The 19,357-nt window shown below is 42.5% G+C and overlaps 1 protein-coding gene across 1 annotated transcript in view; it reads left to right on the top strand.

Moving 5' to 3' along the window:
• The window catches only part of CDK6 (cyclin dependent kinase 6), a 254,288-nt gene that overhangs the window by 169,579 nt on the left and 65,352 nt on the right, over positions 1-19,357 (top strand). The window contains 1 exon segment of the mRNA XM_047753092.1: positions 5,823-5,932. Within this exon segment, the coding sequence (XP_047609048.1) occupies positions 5,823-5,932 (110 nt within the window).

Below are 19,357 nucleotides of genomic sequence, written 5' to 3'. Positions count from 1 at the left end.
CAGTTTGTTCTCAAAAGTTTGGAACGTCTATATTTGAAATCCCATGAAATTACAGAAATTGTCATTATTTGAGATATTTTAAATTACAGTGACTTAAAGTGAGGGTTGGAGGACTCTGGGTCATAGAACGTGGAGTGGCCACATAAATTAGCAAATTAAAACTGAGGAAGCTCTCTTGATACATGAGATAATATTACATAAATAGGAAACAACTATTAGATTTATATCTGTTGCAAAAGGCAGTAATTTTTTACTTTAAATGGAGGCTTCAGGCAGTGTTGGGGTTATTTTCTTAGAGAATTAACTAGAAATATACAGTTTGTACTTCTTGGAATTCAAGCATGTTGAATTCCACAAGGATTAAACCAAAAAGATGTTTCTTTAGACAAATGCTGATAGTTCAGATAGAATGTAAATATAAACCTAATGAATGGATCTAATTCCTCTCACCTTGTGACAGTGATTTACACAGAGACCAAGCAGAGATCTTAGGGATATCAAAGAGATTTTTAAATCTTAGTTTTCATTGAAGTTATCAAATGGGAATTTGACACATAGACGTCATACCACATAGGGCACTGTTGTAGTTCAGAAGTGAATTTTGAAGTTATAGAAAGATTTTTCTTAAACCTTTCTTTTAACAAAGGGTAGCTGCACTTTTGAGATTAGTAATCACTTCTAAAAGTTTACATTAGGAATTCCCTTCATGGCTCAGCGGAAACAAATCTGACTAACATCCATGAGGATACAGGTTCAATCCCTGGCGTTGCCGTGAACTGGTGTGTAGGTTGCAAATGCAGCTCGGATCCGGTGTTGCTGTGGCTGTGGTGTAGGCCAGTGGCTACAGCTCCGATGCAGCCCCTATCCTGGGAACCTCCATATGCCAAGGGTACAGTCCAAAGAAGATAAAAAAAAAAAGTTCACATTAAAATATTTCAAAGTGGAGTTCCCGTCGTGGCTCCGTGGTTAACTAGGAACCATGAGGTTTAGGGTTCGATCCCTGACCTTGCTCAGTGGGTTAAGGGTCCAGCGCTGCTGTGAGCTGTGGTGTAGGTTGCAAATGTGGCTTGGATCCCGAGTTGCTATGGCTCTGGCGTAGGCCGGTGGCTACAGCTCCTATTCGACCCCTAGCCTGGGAACCTCCATATGTTGCAGGAGCGGCCCAAGAAATGGCAAAAAGACAAAAAAAATTTTTTTTCAAAGTAAATTTAAAATCTCTTTTTTGTTGTTGTTTCTTTAATTACAACCAGTCCGTGTGTGCCTGCTGACTTACAGGTGTTTTGAAATGCTGAGGGAAGGATGCTGTGTTGGATGTTGGTAAAGGAGCACAGGGTTCGAACTGGTATCTGGAAGAATGTCAGCTCTTCTATGTGTCGGCTTTGTGACTCTGGCCAATTTACCCAACCTCTCTGAAATTGTTTTCTCAGCTATAAACTGTGTTTCCTGACACCAGCTGAGTGATCTCACACCTCTGAAACTGTTGCCCAGCCCCTCCTTTCCTTTCCACTCTCCATCTCCCACACTGCCTTGTTCCCGTGGCAACAGTCCACTTAAAACTTAATGGCTGTGTGTAGAATCCTGGCAGACATTTTTGTGTGCGTAAATGATCATTATGCACCCACACAAAATCTGTTAATAAAAATTGGAAAATGGAGCTCCCATCATGGCTCAACAGGTTAAAAACCCGACTAGTGTCCATGAGGAGTCAGGTTTAATCCCTGGCCTCAATCAGTGGGTTAAGGATCCAGTGTTGCCGTGAGTTGTGATGTAGGTCAAAGACGTGGCTCGAATCTGGCATTGCTGTGGCTGTAAGCCAGCAGCTGCAGCTCTGATTCAAACCCTAGCTTGGGAACTTCCATATACTGCAGGTGCAGCTCTGAAAAAAATTTTTTTTAATTGGAAAATACTTTGCACTGTCCAAAACTTACTATTCACTCAACAGTGTGTGATGGACATCTTTCTACGGAGCAAGAGTGGGAAGGATGAGAACTGGTTCATCTTTCTGGTGGCTGAATAATATGCCCCTATTGAAAATTATTGTGGAATAAACATCCTTGGGAATGCCTCTTTGTATACTAGTGTGAATATTTCCATTGGATAAATTCCCACAAATGGAACTCTGGTTCAAGGGCATGGGCCCTATTAATTTTATAGACACTCTCTAATTGTCCTCTAAAAAGATTGTGCCAATTTACAGTTTAAAACATACAGGGTCCCCATAGCATATCAGTCCTAAATAGTGTCTTTCTGTCCATTTCTGCCAATCAGGCAAAAATGATACCCCCTATTATGATGAATTTCTTCCTCCTCTCTTTTCTTCTTCTTTCCTTTCTTTCCTTTCTTATAATGAGATTGTGTATCTATGGTGGTTTCTTTCTTTTTGTGAATTGTCTTTTCATGGTTTTTTTATCTGTTTTTCTGTTGTATTGTTTTATTGATATAATTTGTTTTAGATATTTTCTCCCAGGTTGTCATTTATCCTTTGCCTTTACTTAACAGTGTTTGACTCCAAAAGTCTATTAATAGAATAATAAACCATGATTAGGAATGATTTATTCCAAGAAGAGAAAGAAATAATAGGAAATCTATTGATGTAATTAATACATCATTAGTAGAATAAAAGGCAATGATCAAATAGTATTAACAGACTTTTTTTTTTTTTTGGTCTTTTCTACGGCCGCACCCATGGCATACGGAGAGGTTCCCAGGCTAGGGGTCCAGTCAGAGCTGTAGCTGCTGGCCTGCAACAGAGCCACAGCAAAGCCGGATTCTTAACCCACTGAATGAGGCCAGGGATCGAACCTGTAACCTCATGGTTCCTAGTCAGATTCATTAACAGCTGCGCCACGACAGGAGCTCCAATGTACATTTTAAAATGCATTTGCTAATAATTCCTTATCCATTTTGAATAGTAACTATTCTGAAAGGAATAGAAGGGAATTTCCTAACTATCAATATTGTTCTTACTATTTTAGCTGTCTAAATGTTTATTTGATGATCATAGTAAGTATCATATTTAAGTACAGAAAATGAAGATGGTTCTACTAAAGTGTTTTTGAATGGGTAATTAATCAGAAAACATAGCCTCTTTAGAACAGCCTCAAATTATGCTGTATTCAGATTAAACTTTTCGTTTCATGTGATGCTAGACTTTGAACTGAAGTGAGAAGCTAACTAAGTGGTCTCACAATATCTGTGTATGTCCCCAAACCACTGGACTACAACTGTATGGACAGTTTGCCCCACACTTTGGTTTACAGCGAATCAGAGAATTAGGGAAGTGTTCCTCCAGCTAGAAATATTAGTGAAGCAGAAATAAATTATGTAACTAAAAACTAGGCTCAGAATTGGACACTCTTCTTAGCAAAAGTAGTGAGTACCTTCTTTTGGGAGATTGACTGATTGTTGGACTTTGCCCAGGTATCTTCCAGGAATAATGGCCTTCAAATCATCAACTTGATATTTGTGGAACCACAGTTGTTATGTGCTCAGTATTGTGATGGACATTTACAGACATAACGATGAATGAAGTTGGGTCTGTGCCCTCTCGAGCGACCCATTTTATGAGCTATGTTCCAAGGTTTGATTTTCAGGTGGCAGTGGGTTCAGGGAGGTGATGACATGATGGCAAAGCCGAGTTTTGTAGGATATGCATAATTTCATTATGTGGAGGAGAAAATAGAGCTTCCCAGACTAGAACAGTGTCAACAAAAGCATGGAGGCAGGAGCTAGAGGATATGTTTGTGTAATTGAGTGGTGCTCAAACCTAGCCAAGGGATGGGGTTACTTTTTTTTTAATAATAACTTTTTAAAATGTTATTATAGTTGGTTTACAATGTTCTGTCAATTTTCTGCTGTACAGCAAAGTGACCCAGTTATACATATATAAAGGTTCTTTTTCTCATAACATCTTCCATTATGTTCCATCAGAAGTAATTAGATATAGTTCCCTGTGCTATATAGCAGCAACTGCATATACTTCGTTGCTTATCCACACCAAACGCAGTTGTTTGCATCTACTAACCCCAACTTCCAGGCATACATCTGCACAAAACTTTCATTCAGAAAGATACATGCACCCCCTATGTTCATTGCAGCACTATTCACAATAGCCAAGACATGGAAACAACCTAAATGTCCATCGACAGATTAATGGATAGGATTACTTAACGAAGTTTAACCCCCCCCCCCAAAAAAAAAGAAGAAGAAGAAAAAGAAGAATTCCTTGGGCCCCACCCATGGCGATATAATTCAGTTAGGGATGAATAAGGCGCAGACACCTGTGTTTTTTGAAAAGCTCTGTGGATGATTCTGATGCACAGTCAGGGTGTGGAGCCAGTGGTGTGGCTTGTATGTGAGCAAGCTGTAAGGATGTGTAAGTACTTTATTATCCCCCACCATCCTGGGAGTTGACTGGAGTCACCTGGACAGTTCTTCTGCTATGTGTGACATTGGAGGGGGCTGCAGTTATCTGGGGGACCATCAGGCTGGACTGTACAGGATGGCTCACTCATATGCCTTTCAGCTGAGAACTCAGGGGGCACTGTTGATGGGAACAAGCTTTGTGAGTTCTCATTGCATGGCAGCTGGGTTCCAAGAGGAAGCATCTCAAGAGCAAGCATTCAGAAAGGCCCAGGCCACCAGGCTTCTATGACCTAGCTTTGGTAGTCTCAGATGTTATTTAATTCCATCCTATTCTGTTGATCAAGCAAGTCACTAGGGCCCAGCCAGAATCAATGGAAGGTGAAGCAAATTCCAGCCTTGGTTGGGAGAAGTGTATGCCTATAAGAAAGAAATTGATTGCAGCCATTTTTTTGAGAATTGGTACTGCAACCTTAATGCACTAAGTACTATGGCTTCAAAGTACATAATGCAGAGTTTCAGGAAATTTAGATAGACATCAACCAAAGTACAGTTAAGTAAAACAAACAGTAAGTAATGATAAAAAAGGACCTTGAATAATATGAAATGCTTATGTAATAGATTTATGTATTGAATTCCCTTCACTGGCAAGAAACAATATACCTTCATTTCAGACATCCATAGAATAGCTGCTCCCCCCCAAAAAAAGAATCGCTTGAACCCCTACATACTCTTATAAATCTGGAGCCTTAATGATGTGTTTTCCTCACCTCTCTCTCTCAACCTTGAAGAAACAATTGCAGTTGTGTTTGTTTTATCTATTATTATACACTGCTCGGTATTAGATGAAATAGGATACTTCCCATTTTGGAATCCTTTCCTCTAGATGACTTTTTACACACAGGGTATAAATAATCGGGTTACACATTCTCTTCTAAGTTCTTCGTTTTTTGTTTTCTGCAGAGAGTGGCATTGAAGGGGGCTTTATTTTGATTCCCCATAGTCTCATGATAGTTTTTGACTTGTCCTGGTTGCTCTGTAGACTTCAGGGTCCCCATCCAACAGCCACTGGACTCACCTTCTAGTTTCGAAATAATGCTGGTGTGAGAATTGAGCTGCAATCGTTGCTGTCACCTACTCTCCATGTGTTGTTTTTTTAAAGCCCTTTTAAGAAGATAATACTTCCAAGTTAAGGTTTCTTTTAAGCCTTTGCTTTGCTTTCTGCAGCTGTTATTTTATCATCCTAGTAGAATCTGAGGTGGGTACCAGGTTGTGGGGATGATGTCATTTCCTGGCCTGTCACCAAGGAGTCCTGGTTACTTATTTCTTCTATCTCAGTGTCCCCATGTGATTTTAGGAGTTCTTTCTGAGCTGAGTGTCGGCCTGAAACCCCCTGGGATGAGGAATTTAAGCCAACAGCCACCTCCCTCAGTAATGCTGAGATCCGTTTGCCGTTGCAGGTCGTCACGCTGTGGTACAGAGCGCCAGAAGTCTTGCTTCAGTCCAGCTACGCCACCCCTGTGGACCTCTGGAGCGTTGGCTGCATATTTGCAGAAATGTTTCGTAGAAAGTAAGAAATGCCTTTTTTTTTTTTTCATTCTGTCTCTCTTGGAAAGAAACTTTCTGGGTCTTGGATAATTTAAGTGGCAGCCTAGCATCTGTTTCATGTAGGGTCACAGCATCCAGATCCACCTGCTTCCGCCTTTGAAGCCTGTCCCGAAACCACCTTCTCAGTCCTTAGAGTGTGGCTATGTGTAGCTATAGCTTCCAGCTCTCAGAAACTCTGTTTGGAAAGGAAGACTTCACTCTTGCTACAATGTATTTTGTCTTTGTTGGTGATGATAGGATGTGATAAACATGACATGGTGTTTTTTTCTTTTAGTGAGGAAATAGGTGGACTTTTCCACAAGAGGAGGACCAAGGCTGTTAAGTATATGGAAATTTCGATGGTGGGAATAGTTGGGGGGAAAAAAAGAATGTGTATGTTGAAAAGGCATAGGCAAGAAGGATGTCAGTGCTACTTCAGAATACTTTCAATGCTGTCATGTGGAGGAGAGATTAGACATGTTCCAGGTCCTATAGAGAGCAGAGCTAGGACCAAAGATATTAAAATTACAAAAGTAAAGATTTTTGCTCAGAAGGTGAAAAAAATAATGATTAGTGTTATCTGAAGAGAAGATTGGGGTTCCTGAAAATAGTGCATTCTCAATGGGTGTCCACAAAACTACAGCACTCCATACTGGAGGTGTTTTCAGTGGCGTTCCTAGAATGAGTGGGTGCTGAGAGGACTTCCAGGGACCCTCTGATCTGAGAGTCTTGGACTCATTTGTTTGATTTTCAACTTACAAGAAATAGCTAAACAATATAATAAAGATCGGATAGGGAAATGATGCATACCTGGGTACCGAATCCAGCCTGGTCAGAAATAAACAGAGAGCCTAATCCTAATCTAATCTCTCTTTGTTTTCTCTTTTTATTTCCATGAGGACATGTGAGTTGGGAAGCTGAGTATTTTCCCATTGGACATGTTCAAAATGTAGCTAAAGGTGCAGTCAGCCATTGCTTGTTTGTTTGTTTTAACTAAATCAAGTTTTGTGCACATGATAAATTGGGGGACCCATTTCTAGACCTCCGCAAAGATTCATCTATAGCTCCCAGCGGGGGATCATGGCAGGATGATCAAAGTACACAGATGTTTAAAGCAGGCCACTGGTGCCAATTCAGGACCAAACCTCTTCCCTCGCACTGATTTTTTATTCCTCACAATAGAAGATAACTGAGATGCAGCAGTAAATTTGCTTACCATCAAACAGCTTAAAAGTCTGAGAGTTAGTAGTCCAAAGGAAGTCTTGTGAGTCTGGTGGTGTTTTTCTACCAAGGACGGAAGAAAAAAATACTGAATTCAGCTGCAGTGTTTGCCAAGTAGGCTAAATAAGTGGTTTGGAAGCGTGGGTCTTGGACCAGCAACGTCACCGTCACTTGGGGAGCTTTTTGGAAGCACAGACTCTTGGGCCTCACCCCAGATGGACTGAAGCAGGAGCTCTTGGGCTGGGCCCAGAAACCTGTGTTTTCACAAGCCCAGGTGATCCTCATTCACCCTCCAAGGTCAGAGGCGCTGGGTTGGTGACAGAACTGCCTGGAATGGGCGGTCTTTCTATGTGCAGCTCCTAGACCTCTCCCTGAAATTCAGATTCATTATTGGGCTGGGACTGGACACTCTTGTTTTACACAGTGCATCATGGGAGTTCCCACTGTGGCGCAACAGGATCAGCAGTGTCTGGGGAGCGCTAGGATGAGGGTTCAGTGCCTGGCACAGTGGGTTAAGGATCCAGCGATGCTGCAGCTGCAGCTTGGATCTGATCCCTGGCCCGGAAACTCCATATGCCCTGGGGCGGCCAAAAATGAAAAAAAAAAAAAGTGCATTATGTCATTCTTTTCATCAGACAAGTGTGGAAAATATTGGGTTAAAGGCTTATGGTCAGAACCAGGGATAATTGACTGTGAATATTGCAGTATGGGAGGAAAACAGTCATTCCAGGTCATCCCAGAAATAACTTGGTACCATGGATAGTTAATTAAAGAAATATTTACTGAAATTACATTAATATATTTAGATTTTCCTCGGAGGTAAAGATTCGGTCCTTCTTTTGTTGCAGGGGTGAGGAAGGGTAATCTCTAATTTTTCAGTAGTACAAAATTTGAATACCAGTCGCAGTTGATGATAATTCCCACCCTTTTCTGGAATATGTTAAAAGAAAGATGAAATTTAAGATACGTAATGTTAAGCCTTCTCTAGTAAGGGATGTGCTATATTTTTAATATAGGTGGTCCCCTCTTAGGGAACAATTGCAACCCCAATTTTTATTTTATAGCATTGAAACATTTGCCCACTGGAGAAGTAGTATAATTGGTAATTTGGTTCCCAGTCTAGCTTGCAGAGACTCTTGTGTGACTTGGAACAAATATAAAACATTACTTATCAAAATTTATTTTCTGTTGACAACATTTTTTTCTAGGGGAAAATTCGTTCTGTGCTCCAATCCAGGATGATTAGGAATAGCCATCTCTTGACCCCAGTATTGGGTCTGGGAAGGGGGACCCTGTGTTGGAGGTTCAGGAAAGTCCTATGATACCAGAGGCAACAGTCTGCTTCACTTTTCTGGGAAAGTGATGTGCTGGGTAGAAACCCATTGGCTTTTCAAATGTGCATAAGAGAAAGTGTCCCCTCTCTTGGAGCCTTGCACAGAGGTAGTAAATTGAGAAGTAACAGACTGGAGGGGGAAGCAATGTCAGAATCCAGGCCCATGTGCCTTTAAGGCTGAAGGAGAATGAATCCATCTGGGCCTATCATACACGCTTCCTGGGGCGGGTGCCCTGTCTCCTAGGTGGTTCCTGCCGGTTTGGCTGTGGCCTTGAAAACAGCCACGGGATCAGACCCTTGTTCCTGCTCAGTTCACGTTTGGTATTTCCTGTGCTAATACCCAGATAGCTGAATGTCCAGGCTTCTCACTTATGCTCCTGCGTTCTGGGGTCCAGCCACCAGCTCGACCTACTTCCAGCTTGACTTCTAATGCAGTGCTGACCCACCTGTTACAGTGTGCAGCTGACAATTCACAAGCTGTGGATTCTGGAAGCAGACTCCCTGATTGCCTTAGCTAACTAATCCTAAATCCGGGAATCCTGGCACATATCCACTCCGGGTTCCTCCTTGTTGCTATGACAGTGGTTTCCAAATTGTGTCCTCTCTTTTAACCTTCATGGTTTTTACCATATTCTTATGATAACTATATTCACTTTGTTTTTTTTACTGTCTTAATTTACTTTTTATTTAGCCTCATCTTAAGCAAAAATGTATAACATCACAAAAGATATCTATAACCCTTAAAATTAAAAAACTGAGTCCACTGCTTTATAGCACAGGGAACTGTAGCTAGTCACTTATGATGGAACATGATGGAGGATAATGTGAGATAAAGAATGTATATATATATATGTGTGTGACTGGGTCACTTTGCTGTACAGTGGAAATTGACAGAACACTGTAAACCAACTATAATGGAAAAAATAAGTCATTTAAAAAGAAAATAGGAGTTCCCGTCATGGCGCAGTGGTTAGCGAATCCGACTAGGAACCATGAGGTTGCGGGCTCGGTCCCTGCCCTTGCTCAGTGGGTTAAGGATCTGGTGTTGCCGTGAGCTGTGGTGTAGGTTGCAGACGCGGCTCAGATCCCGCGTTGCTGTGGCTCTGGTGTAGGCCGGTGGCTACAGCTCCGATTAGACCCCTAGCCTGGGAACCTCCACATGCCGTGGGAGCGGCCCAAAGAAATAGCAAAAAGACAAAAAAATAATAATAATAAGTAAATAAATAATAAATAACTTAAGGGAGTTCCTGTCATGGCGCAGCAGAAATGAATCCAACTAGGAACCATGAGGTTGTGGGTTCAATCCCTGGCCTTGCTCAGTGAGTTGGGGATCCGGCATTGCCGTGAGCTGTGGTGTAGCTCGCAGATGTGGCTCGGATCCTGAGTTGCTGTGGCTGTGGTGTAGGCTGGCGGCTGTAGCTCAGATTAGACCCCTAGCCTGGGAACCTCCATATGCCACGGGTGTGGCCCTAAAAAGACAAAAGAAAAACAACCAAAAAACCTTAGTCCATGTCAGCTTCTGAAATCATCTGCTGTATCACCTGTAGTATGTCACATGTTGGATACAGGTGTTTTGTTCATTCCCCAAATAGCTTATTGAGTGGCTGCTGTATGCAAGACCCTTTTCCAGAGGGATAACGTCCACTGCAGTGCAAAAGAGAGGCCTTGCATGCACAGTTAGTCAGTTAACCCGAGCTGTGGTCAATGGTGTGACGTGTAGGGTTCTGTGAATGTGTGTGAAAAGACAAGTGTCTCCAGAGAGGAAGGAGGTTTCTCAGGGGAAGCCAGTTAGGATTAACCTTCTTCAGAGGTTCTATCCTAGTTATTTATGTAAAGCCATTGAGGAATAATCATTTACACATCATCAGGGCTCACTGTCCTCCATAACCTAGGGAGAAAAAAAGAATCAAAGGGAGTTAACCCTTGTCTGTCACGTGACAGGTGCAGGGCCTGGGCTTTCACATTCTGAGGACTGTGATCCGTTTCTAGAAGACAACTAGAGCCTTCCACAAGGAGTGTAAATAATGTCCACGGGCACACAGCTCTTATGTGGCTGAGCCGAATTGGAACCCCGTCTGTCTGACTTTATAACCTTTGATTTTTCCACTCTTCCATGTTTCTGCTCTGGCTATGGTTTTTACCTACTAGGCTATATATATTTTTTCTATAATGTTTTATGTGTTATTACAATGTAGAAGTAATATTTTAGGGAGGTCAAGAACCAAACCACACAGCTAATAGCTTTGATTTCCAGTCTCTTCTGTTATGGAAAGGCTAATCAGTTTTCTCTGATATTGTTAAGAGACTCATGCCTTCTATTCTAAAGTGAAATACCTAGGAAATATGAACTAGTAAAAAGAATCTTGAAGTTCTCTTGTGGCGTAGCTGGTTAAGGATCTGGCGCTGTCACTTCAGCCCTTTGGGTCTCTGCTGTGGCTGGGTATGATCCCTGGCCCGGAAACTTCCACATGCCGAGGGTGTGGCCAAAAAGAGAGAGTGAGAGAGAATCCTACGGCAGATGGTTGACCAAGAGCCAGGGAGTTTAAATACCATCTGTCATTATGATCTGGGTTTAATAATTGTCACACTGACCTCCAGTAGCATTCTTCGAAAATGGCTAAGAGCTGGGTCTTTTCTTTTCCGCCTTTAGCTCTCAGTAGTAGGTGAGCCGTCTTTATTCCACCTTGAGTTAAGCTTTAATACTAAAAAGCATTTCTATGAAATGTGGTCAGTAACAACTAGCCAGCTTGAAGGTTAGGATGAGATGGACAGAGGGATGGGCAGGTGGATGAGATAGAATGATTTTTAACTTCATGGCAAAATAGACTCACAGTTGTTAACTCTCCAGGAATCTATCCATTACCTTGTGATCCTAGTCTGAACTGTTTTTTCTGGTTTGAAAGTTAGGGGGTTTTCCAAGTGATGGCAAAGTCATTAAAATAAAATGCACATTTAAAAAATGAAACATGCTGCTGATTCTTTGAATATGGAGATTGTGGTAAACAGATAGTAATTCTTAGAAGTTCTGAGCTGCTAGCTCTACTGATCCCTAGCCGAGAAATGCCAAATGCCACCAAGAACATAACAAATACAGTTACTGTTAGAAGGAAACAAACAAGGCTTCATGGTTATACCCTGCTCCCCCCACCCCCTCCTGGGTGGTGGCCTCTCTAGGCTTGTCGTCATTGATTTCTATGAATTAAGCACCCAGTAGCTGAGAAACTGACAGTGAAACTCATTTGTGGCAGAGTGGTCTATGAGCAGATATCTTTAAAATGTCACTGTCCCATTGGTTCCTGTGTTGGTGTTTCCCCATATTTGAGCACTTTTCTTAGTGATGTCAGAGAAATGAGGTCCTTGACCAGCTGACCTGAACACCAAGGCACCAGAAGGCAACCCTAGCCTGTGAGAGGAAACCTATAACCTCAGGTCAGGTCAGAGCACTCGTGTGGAAACCAGGGCGCTCACTGGACCTTCAGTTTTCTTGTCTCTTCTTAGATGTTTTCTTGGATCTTTTTTTTTTTCTTTTAGAAAACTCACTAAAGGGGAAGAACTCCAAAGAAGCATTTTCTTGAGTGAGAAAACACCCAAGATGGTACCCAGGAAAAGAACCGATCTTGGTTGAATGATGCTTATAGGGTAGTTCTAAGTAAGGACAAACGAGTAGTACTATTTAATGTAATCAATGTTGATTTTTCTTCTTCTTGATGTCTGTCTTACTCTACCATGAGGTTTTTTTGTTCGTTGGTTTTTTTGGGTTTTTTGTTTGTTTGTTTGTTTGTTTTTGTTGTTGTTGTTTTTCATGTATTTGTCTTCAGAAGCCCCATCAGGCCGGGATTTTCCTTGTTGGGGCAACTCTGCAGTTCTCCAGCCCTTTGCCATTCTAGTCTGGCATCTTGGGTCTGCCTGCCAACCTGTTTTCCTGTTTCCTACCTATTTGTGGACTTCGGATAAATTAATCTTTCTACTAGCAAACCTTTTCAAAAACATGTGAAATCCAGTATAGAGTCCTTGGCCCTCAAGGGCTTTTGAAGAATCCCCATCTTGATTCTGGCCATCACCCACATTCTGCAAGATGTAGCCCTATGTTAGTTAAAGGGACCTACCTTTCGGCCCTAAAACCTGCCTTCAGGTTTTCCTCCTTAGAGTTCCTCGAGCTTCTTTTACCCCAGATGCCCACCTGCCCTCTCTCATCTTCCAGAGCTAAACCTAGAAGCTGTCTCTTCTGAAAGGGGACCTACTGCCTCCCCCATCAGGCGCCACACACCCCCCCACCCCTCACCACGTTCCGTGGGCACCTGTCCCGCTTTTTTCTGCCTTGTTCCATCTGTGCACACAAGTTGTCCGAGGCTACAGCCGTGGTGTGTTGCAGAGCAGTGTTCTCTGTGAGGAACCAGAGACCTGAGTGTGTGCTCAGGCCCTGCCTCTACCAGCTCTGTTATTGGAGGTGAGCCCTCGCCCTCTGGAGCTTCATTTCTTTATTTGTCAAAGGGAGAAGCCGGGATAAGGTACCGTGTGCATGGCATCAGCTTGCTTCTCAGGAATGCCCAGCTCTTCTTGCTCCCCCTCAGCTTTATTCAGAGCAGCTGGAGTTCATCTTTTTTCTCTTCTGGGCACTTGAGATTTAAAAGGGTTTTAAAACATGGAAGTAGATAATGTCCCAGGTTCCCTCTGACTCTACTGTTCTTTGCTTTGGACTAGAGCTGTGGCTTGGTCGTTTCTGGAACTCTTACCATGTCAAGCACAGCTACCCCCTGCTAACAGAGTCTATTACACACCCTTGCGATGCTTCTGAGCACTTGACATACATTGTTCAGTTTAATCCTCCCAAGTGACTTGCCCCAGGATCCCACATCTGGTCATTGACAGAACCGTGTGACCTATAATAGGTACCCTGAGCTGTCATGAGCCACACTACACACTAGAAAGCTAGGCGGGCATGAAGAGCAGTATAATAGTTGTCAGGGTGTGTGTATGTGTGTGTGTGTGTGTACATACCTCCCTCTTTCCCTGCTATTCCTTTTTTCTACACATTTAAATATGTAGACATTCCAGCTGGAATGTATATGAAAGTCTAAACCATTACTGTCCAATAGAAAACAGAATATGAACTATAGTATCATTTTAAATTCTATAGCAGCCACATGAAAAAAAGTGAAAAGAAACAGGTAAAATTAATTTTTATAAGCTTATAATTCAGTGCTTTATTTCTTAAGGTTTTTATTTTTTCTGTTATAGTTGATTTACATTGTTGTGTCAATTTCTGCTGTGCAGCCAAGTGACCCAGTTATACACTTATATACATTCTTTTTCTCACATTATCCTCCATCATGTTCCATCACAAGTGATTGGATATGTTCCCTGTGCTATACAGCAGGATCTCATTGCTTATCCATTCCAAAGGCAATAGTTTGCATCTCCTAACCCCAAACTCCCAGTCCGTCCCACTCCCTCCCACTCCCCCTCAGCAACCACAGGTCTGTTCTCCAGATCCATGAGCTTGTTACTCTTCTATATGTATGTGCCGTATATTAGATTCCAGATAGGTGATATCATATGGTATTTGTCTTTCTCATTCTGAGTTAACTTCACTTAGTATGAGTCTCTAGTTCCATCCATGTTGCTGCAAAAGGCATTATTTTGTTCTTTTTATGGCTGAGTCATATTCCATTGTGTATATGTTCCACATCTTAATCCGTTCATCTGTGCAACCCTAGAAAGCAAAAAAATAAAATAAAGCCCTGGTAAAATTAATTTTAATAATGTAGCTTATTAAACATGCTATATCCAAAATACCATTATTTTGACATAGAATGAACATAAAAAATACGGCTCGTATATTCTTTTTCAATACTAAGTCACCAAACCCCAGTGTGTATTTTATGCTTACAGTGCATCTCAGTTCACACTAGCCACGTTTCAGGTACTCGGTAGACATATGTACCACATTGGACACCACAGGTCTAAACTATCAGATTAAAAGATAAAGAAGGAACAGACAACTCACCATTTCTTAGGAAGAGGAGAGAGAAGGAGTCAGTGCCCTTCCACCCATGTAGGCTTAATGATTTCTTGGTCTTCTCTCTCCTACATTGCCATTTTTTCCAGTTTGGGTGGAGGCTTATAGAAGTTAGGGTCCTTGGTGTAAAACCAGGAGCGCTGAGGTTGATGCAGCTGCCTGACCTTTGTCCCTGAATCAGCAACGCTTGGGCACCAGCCTGCAGATACGGTGTTTATCCGCACTGGCAACTCTTCCCCAGTGTGCCCACTTTACAAATGCCTGCACCTGGCAGCTCTTCCCCAGTGTGCCCGCTTTACAAATGCCTGCACCTGGCAGCTCTTCCCCAGTGTGCCCACTTTACAAATGCCTGCACCTGGGAGCCTCACAGCCTCCAACCATCTCTCACTCTACCTGCCACTGTCAGAAACAGAATTATTGAGAGAAGGAGCAATAGGAGATCTAGATGCCAGTTAGCCTTACTTTCTTTAAAAAATATTTAGGAGTTCCCATCGTGGCACAACGGAAACGAATCTAACTAGGAACCAAGAGGTTGCAGGTTCCATCCCTGACCTCGCTCAGTGGGTTAAGGATCCAGTATTGCCGTGAGCTGTGGTGTAGGTGACAGACGCAGCTCAGATCTGGCGTTGCTGTGGCTGTGGCATAGGCCAGCAGCTGTAGCTCTGACCAGTCCCCTGGCCTGGGAACTTCCATATACTGCAGGTGTAGCACTAAAAAAAAAAAAAAAAAAAAAAAAATTAAAAAAAAATTTAACCACAAAGTGAAATAAGCTGATGACAAAAATACCAAATGGCACAGAAGTATAAAAAATGAAATTGTCTTTCCTATACAGCCATCAAAAATCTGCTTCCCAAGGATAACCTCTTGGGTATACTTCCAGATCTTCTTTATTACAAATTCAAAAGGGTGCATTTGCCAATACTTAGATACCTATGCATACCTCTGTCCATTTCTTTTACAGAAATGGGCTTGTGATGTACACTGGACTCTTCTGTGCATTGTCCTATTCAGTTTATCTTATCATGATATGTTGTGTCAGCTCATTTATTTCATAATTTAATTTCCCACTGATAGACATTAGGGGTTGGTTGATTGGGTTTTTTTTTTTTTTGGTCTTATTACAGACAATATTGTAGTGAAATCCTTGTGCTTATTTTGTGGAAGTATTTGTCCAAGTATTTCTTTGTCCAGGTATACTCTGTCCATTTGTCCAAGTATGTCTTCTTTTTTTTTTTTAATGTCTTTTTATGGCTGCACCCCCGGTATATAGAAGTTCCCAGGCTAGGGGTCCAATCAGAACTATAGCTGCCGACCTATACCACAACCACAGCACCACAGCATCTAGGCCACATCTGCAACCTAAACTGCAACTCACAGCAACGCCGGATCCTTAACCCACGGAGCAAGGCCAGGGATCAAACCTGCGTCCTCATGGATAGTAGTTGGGTTCGTTAATGCTGAGACACAACAGGAATTCCCTGTCCATGTATTTCTGTATGGTAAATTCTGGAAGTGAAATTATAGGTCCAGTAATGTGCATATTTAGAATTGTGCTAGCTAAACCAAATTGCCCTCCAGAAAGCTTCAAGTCAACTGTTTTTACCTTAAGGTGGGAAATAGCATTGAGATTCTCAATGATTAAGAAAGAGTATCAGCTGACTCACAGACTTTGAAAAACTTATAGTTTCCAAAGGAGACAGTTTGGGCAAGTGGTGTGGGATGGAAATCCTATAAAATTAGATTGTGATGATCGTAGTACAACTATAAATGTAATAAATTCATTGAGTAATAAAAAAATACAAAAATAAATGATATGTGTAAAAAAAAAAAGAGTATCAGAAGTAAAACAAGACAAAACCTCTTACATAAGCCTTGGCTTCCTTCTACCTCTTCCACCGCTATTTAAAAATATCAGGGAGTTCCCGTAGTGGCGCAATGGTTAACGAATCCGACTAGGAACCATGAGGTTGCGGGTTCGGTCCCTGTTAAGGATCCGGCATTGCCGTGAGCTGTGGTGTAGGTTGCAGACGCGGCTCGGATCCTGCGTTGTTGTGGCTCTGGCGTAGGCCGGCAGCTACAGCTCCGATTCGATCCCTAGCCTGGGAACCTCCATATGCCGTGGGAGCGGCCCAAAGAAATAGCAAAAAGACCAAAAAAAAAAAAAAAAATCAGGAAGTTCCTATTGTGGTGCAGCGGAAATGAATCCAACTAGTATCCATGAGGATGTGGGTTCAACTCCTCGCCTCGCCTCGCCTCGCTGAGTAGGTTGAGGATCTGACATTGCCGCGAGCTGTGGTGTAGGCCGGCAGCTGTAGCTCTGATTCACCCCCTAACCTGGAAACCTCCATATGCCATGCGTTAGGCACTAAAAAGCAATACTATCAAGAGGAAAATGTAAGTGAATATGGTAATTTTAAAAGCTCTTTGTTAAGTTGGTTTGAACATAAGAGATCTCTCTCAACTGTAAAATTATCTTCAGGTTTCCTTTTTATCAGTTGTGTAGGTGATAGGGAAGGAATCAACCTCATTTTGTCAGTTAAAAAAAAATTATCGTAAGATAAACTCCCAAACAGCTTTTCAGATTAGTTTTTTTTTTTCCGGTGCACAGACAGTACAAAGCTCGTTCTGCAGTTCCATGGTGTGGCGGCTTGAAGAATAATGTGTTTTGAGCTCTGCTCTTCCTTCCAGTCAGGATGCAGAGCATGGGCCCTTCTCTCCGGTCTTCTTAATCACCAGATGTCGTGCATCTTTACTTCACATTTTGCCTTCGGGGTCTACTCATTGGAATAACTCTGGAGACTTGCTTCAGCCCCACCCTCTAAATAGGAAGAGAATCAGACTCATAGTCCGTTCTACTTTGGTCATAAAGTCTCAGGTCTTCAGGTCACATCTTTCAACTGTTGATGTGAATAAAAAAAATATTTGGGGAGTTCCCGTCGTGGCGCAGTGGTTAACGAATCCGACTAGGAACCATGAGGTTGCGGGCTCGGTCCCTGCCCTTGCTCAGTGGGTTAACGATCCGGCGTTGCCGTGAGCTGTGGTGTAGGTTGCAGACGCGGCTCGGATCCCGCGTTGCTGTGGCTCTGGCGTAGGCCGGTGGCTACAGCTCCGATTCAACCCCTAGCCTGGGAACCTCCATATGCCGCGGGAGCGGCCCAAGAAATAGCAACAACAACAACAACAAAAAAGACAAAAAAAAAATATTTGATTTAAGGAGATCCCATTATGGCTCAGTGGGTTAAGAAACTGGACTGGTATCCATGAGGATGCAGGTTCGATCCTTGGCCTTGCTCAGTGGGTTAAGGATCTGGTGTTGCCATGAGATGTGGTGTAGGTCACAGATGTGGCTTGGATCCCACGTTCCTATGGCTCTAGCATAGGCCGGCATCTGTAGCTCTGATTCAACTCCTAACCTGGGAACTTCCATATGCCATAGGTGTAGCCCTAAAAAGCTAAAATACTCTCTGGCAGAGTGAGTAGCTATTTTATACACTGGAAGCCAATTCTTACCAGTCTAGTCTTTACTCGTTCAAAGGCAGATATCTCATCATTGCCCCTGGCCCACATGAACATGAGTTGCCTCCCTACCCTACAAAATAAAAAGTACCAGCAGGCCTGCAGCTAATGATTTTAGCTGTAGCTTGGACCTCTGATCTGAGTTGAGTCTGACCTTGGAAATGCCTTCAAGGTGTGATGTAACATTATGTGTGTTGCTTTGTAATAATCATGCAGATTTACTGGACAAGACAGTAGATACAGTGAAGAAGAGCACAGGGTATCGCAGATAAGTGTAAATTTATATGATTTTATTGTATGCCTAAATAAATTTCCACCATACGGTGCTAAGGTGCCAAATTATACCGAGTAGAAAAGTGTGACACAAGATTCTACTTGATCTTGTCCTATAATGGCAGGTTGTAGTGACATTCCATTGGTAACTGCTGTGGTGGGGGGTGTCTGTCTGGTACCCATACTTCATTGTTTTGCACTGTTTCTCCCTCCCATCTGGGCCTTCCTATGGCGGCTGGAGGAGCTAAGGTCTGATAAGACCTAGTCCTTACATAAGATGCATGGGGCATTTTCTCATCAGAATAAAAGATTTCCCCTAGTTTTCTTCTTTCCCTCCTTTCATGCCCCTTTCTCCTCTTCCCTTCTTCCAAACCTCTCTCCTCCTTTTATACTCCTCCTCCCTTCCTCCCCTCCACTCTCCCTCTGTCATTCTTTCCCTTCTCTTCCTCCCAGTTTAACTCTGGGAAATACCGAGCATTCATGCCCTCCCACATACACCTTCTCTGACAGTACATGGTGGTATTGAGTTCCTGATTTACTGCTGCAGTTTTGCGGGATAAATTAAAGTTGCGGGGATCCAAATTACTAGTGGCTGCTTAGGTGGCGGGGAGGCGCACGTGCACACACTTTTGTAAAAACCAATAATCTGGTGAATGAATTTCTCAGTCTTTTTCTTGTTTTCTTATAGATATCTTACAGAGTCTTAATATGGGGGGGAGGGGGGAGTGTGACGGAGACTGCTTACAGACACGTGGGCTATATTTACTTACAAATTGAAACACTGCAAGGGACAATTCAGAATGGCAGGTTTCCAGTGGAAATGAGACTTTATTACAAGCCAAATGGGATCCTACCAGCTCTTCTCTTATCACTGGCCCAGTTAGTTTGCTGGACATGCTCTGTCCAGATCTGGGAGAAAATCTAAAGCTTTGGCAGTCAGGCGTCAAGAGCCTGCCAGATGTGTTTGTGCTTTGTTGACCAACTGTTTAATTGGTAATAATTTTACATACTAACATTTCAATAGGAAGAAGTAATTTAGAAGCCAG

This window comes from Phacochoerus africanus, chromosome 11 (genome assembly GCF_016906955.1).
Source record: "Phacochoerus africanus isolate WHEZ1 chromosome 11, ROS_Pafr_v1, whole genome shotgun sequence".
Classification (NCBI taxonomy): Eukaryota; Metazoa; Chordata; class Mammalia; order Artiodactyla; family Suidae; genus Phacochoerus; species Phacochoerus africanus.
Note: the sequence above shows the minus strand (reverse complement) of the source record. Positions and strands in the feature narration are given on the sequence as shown.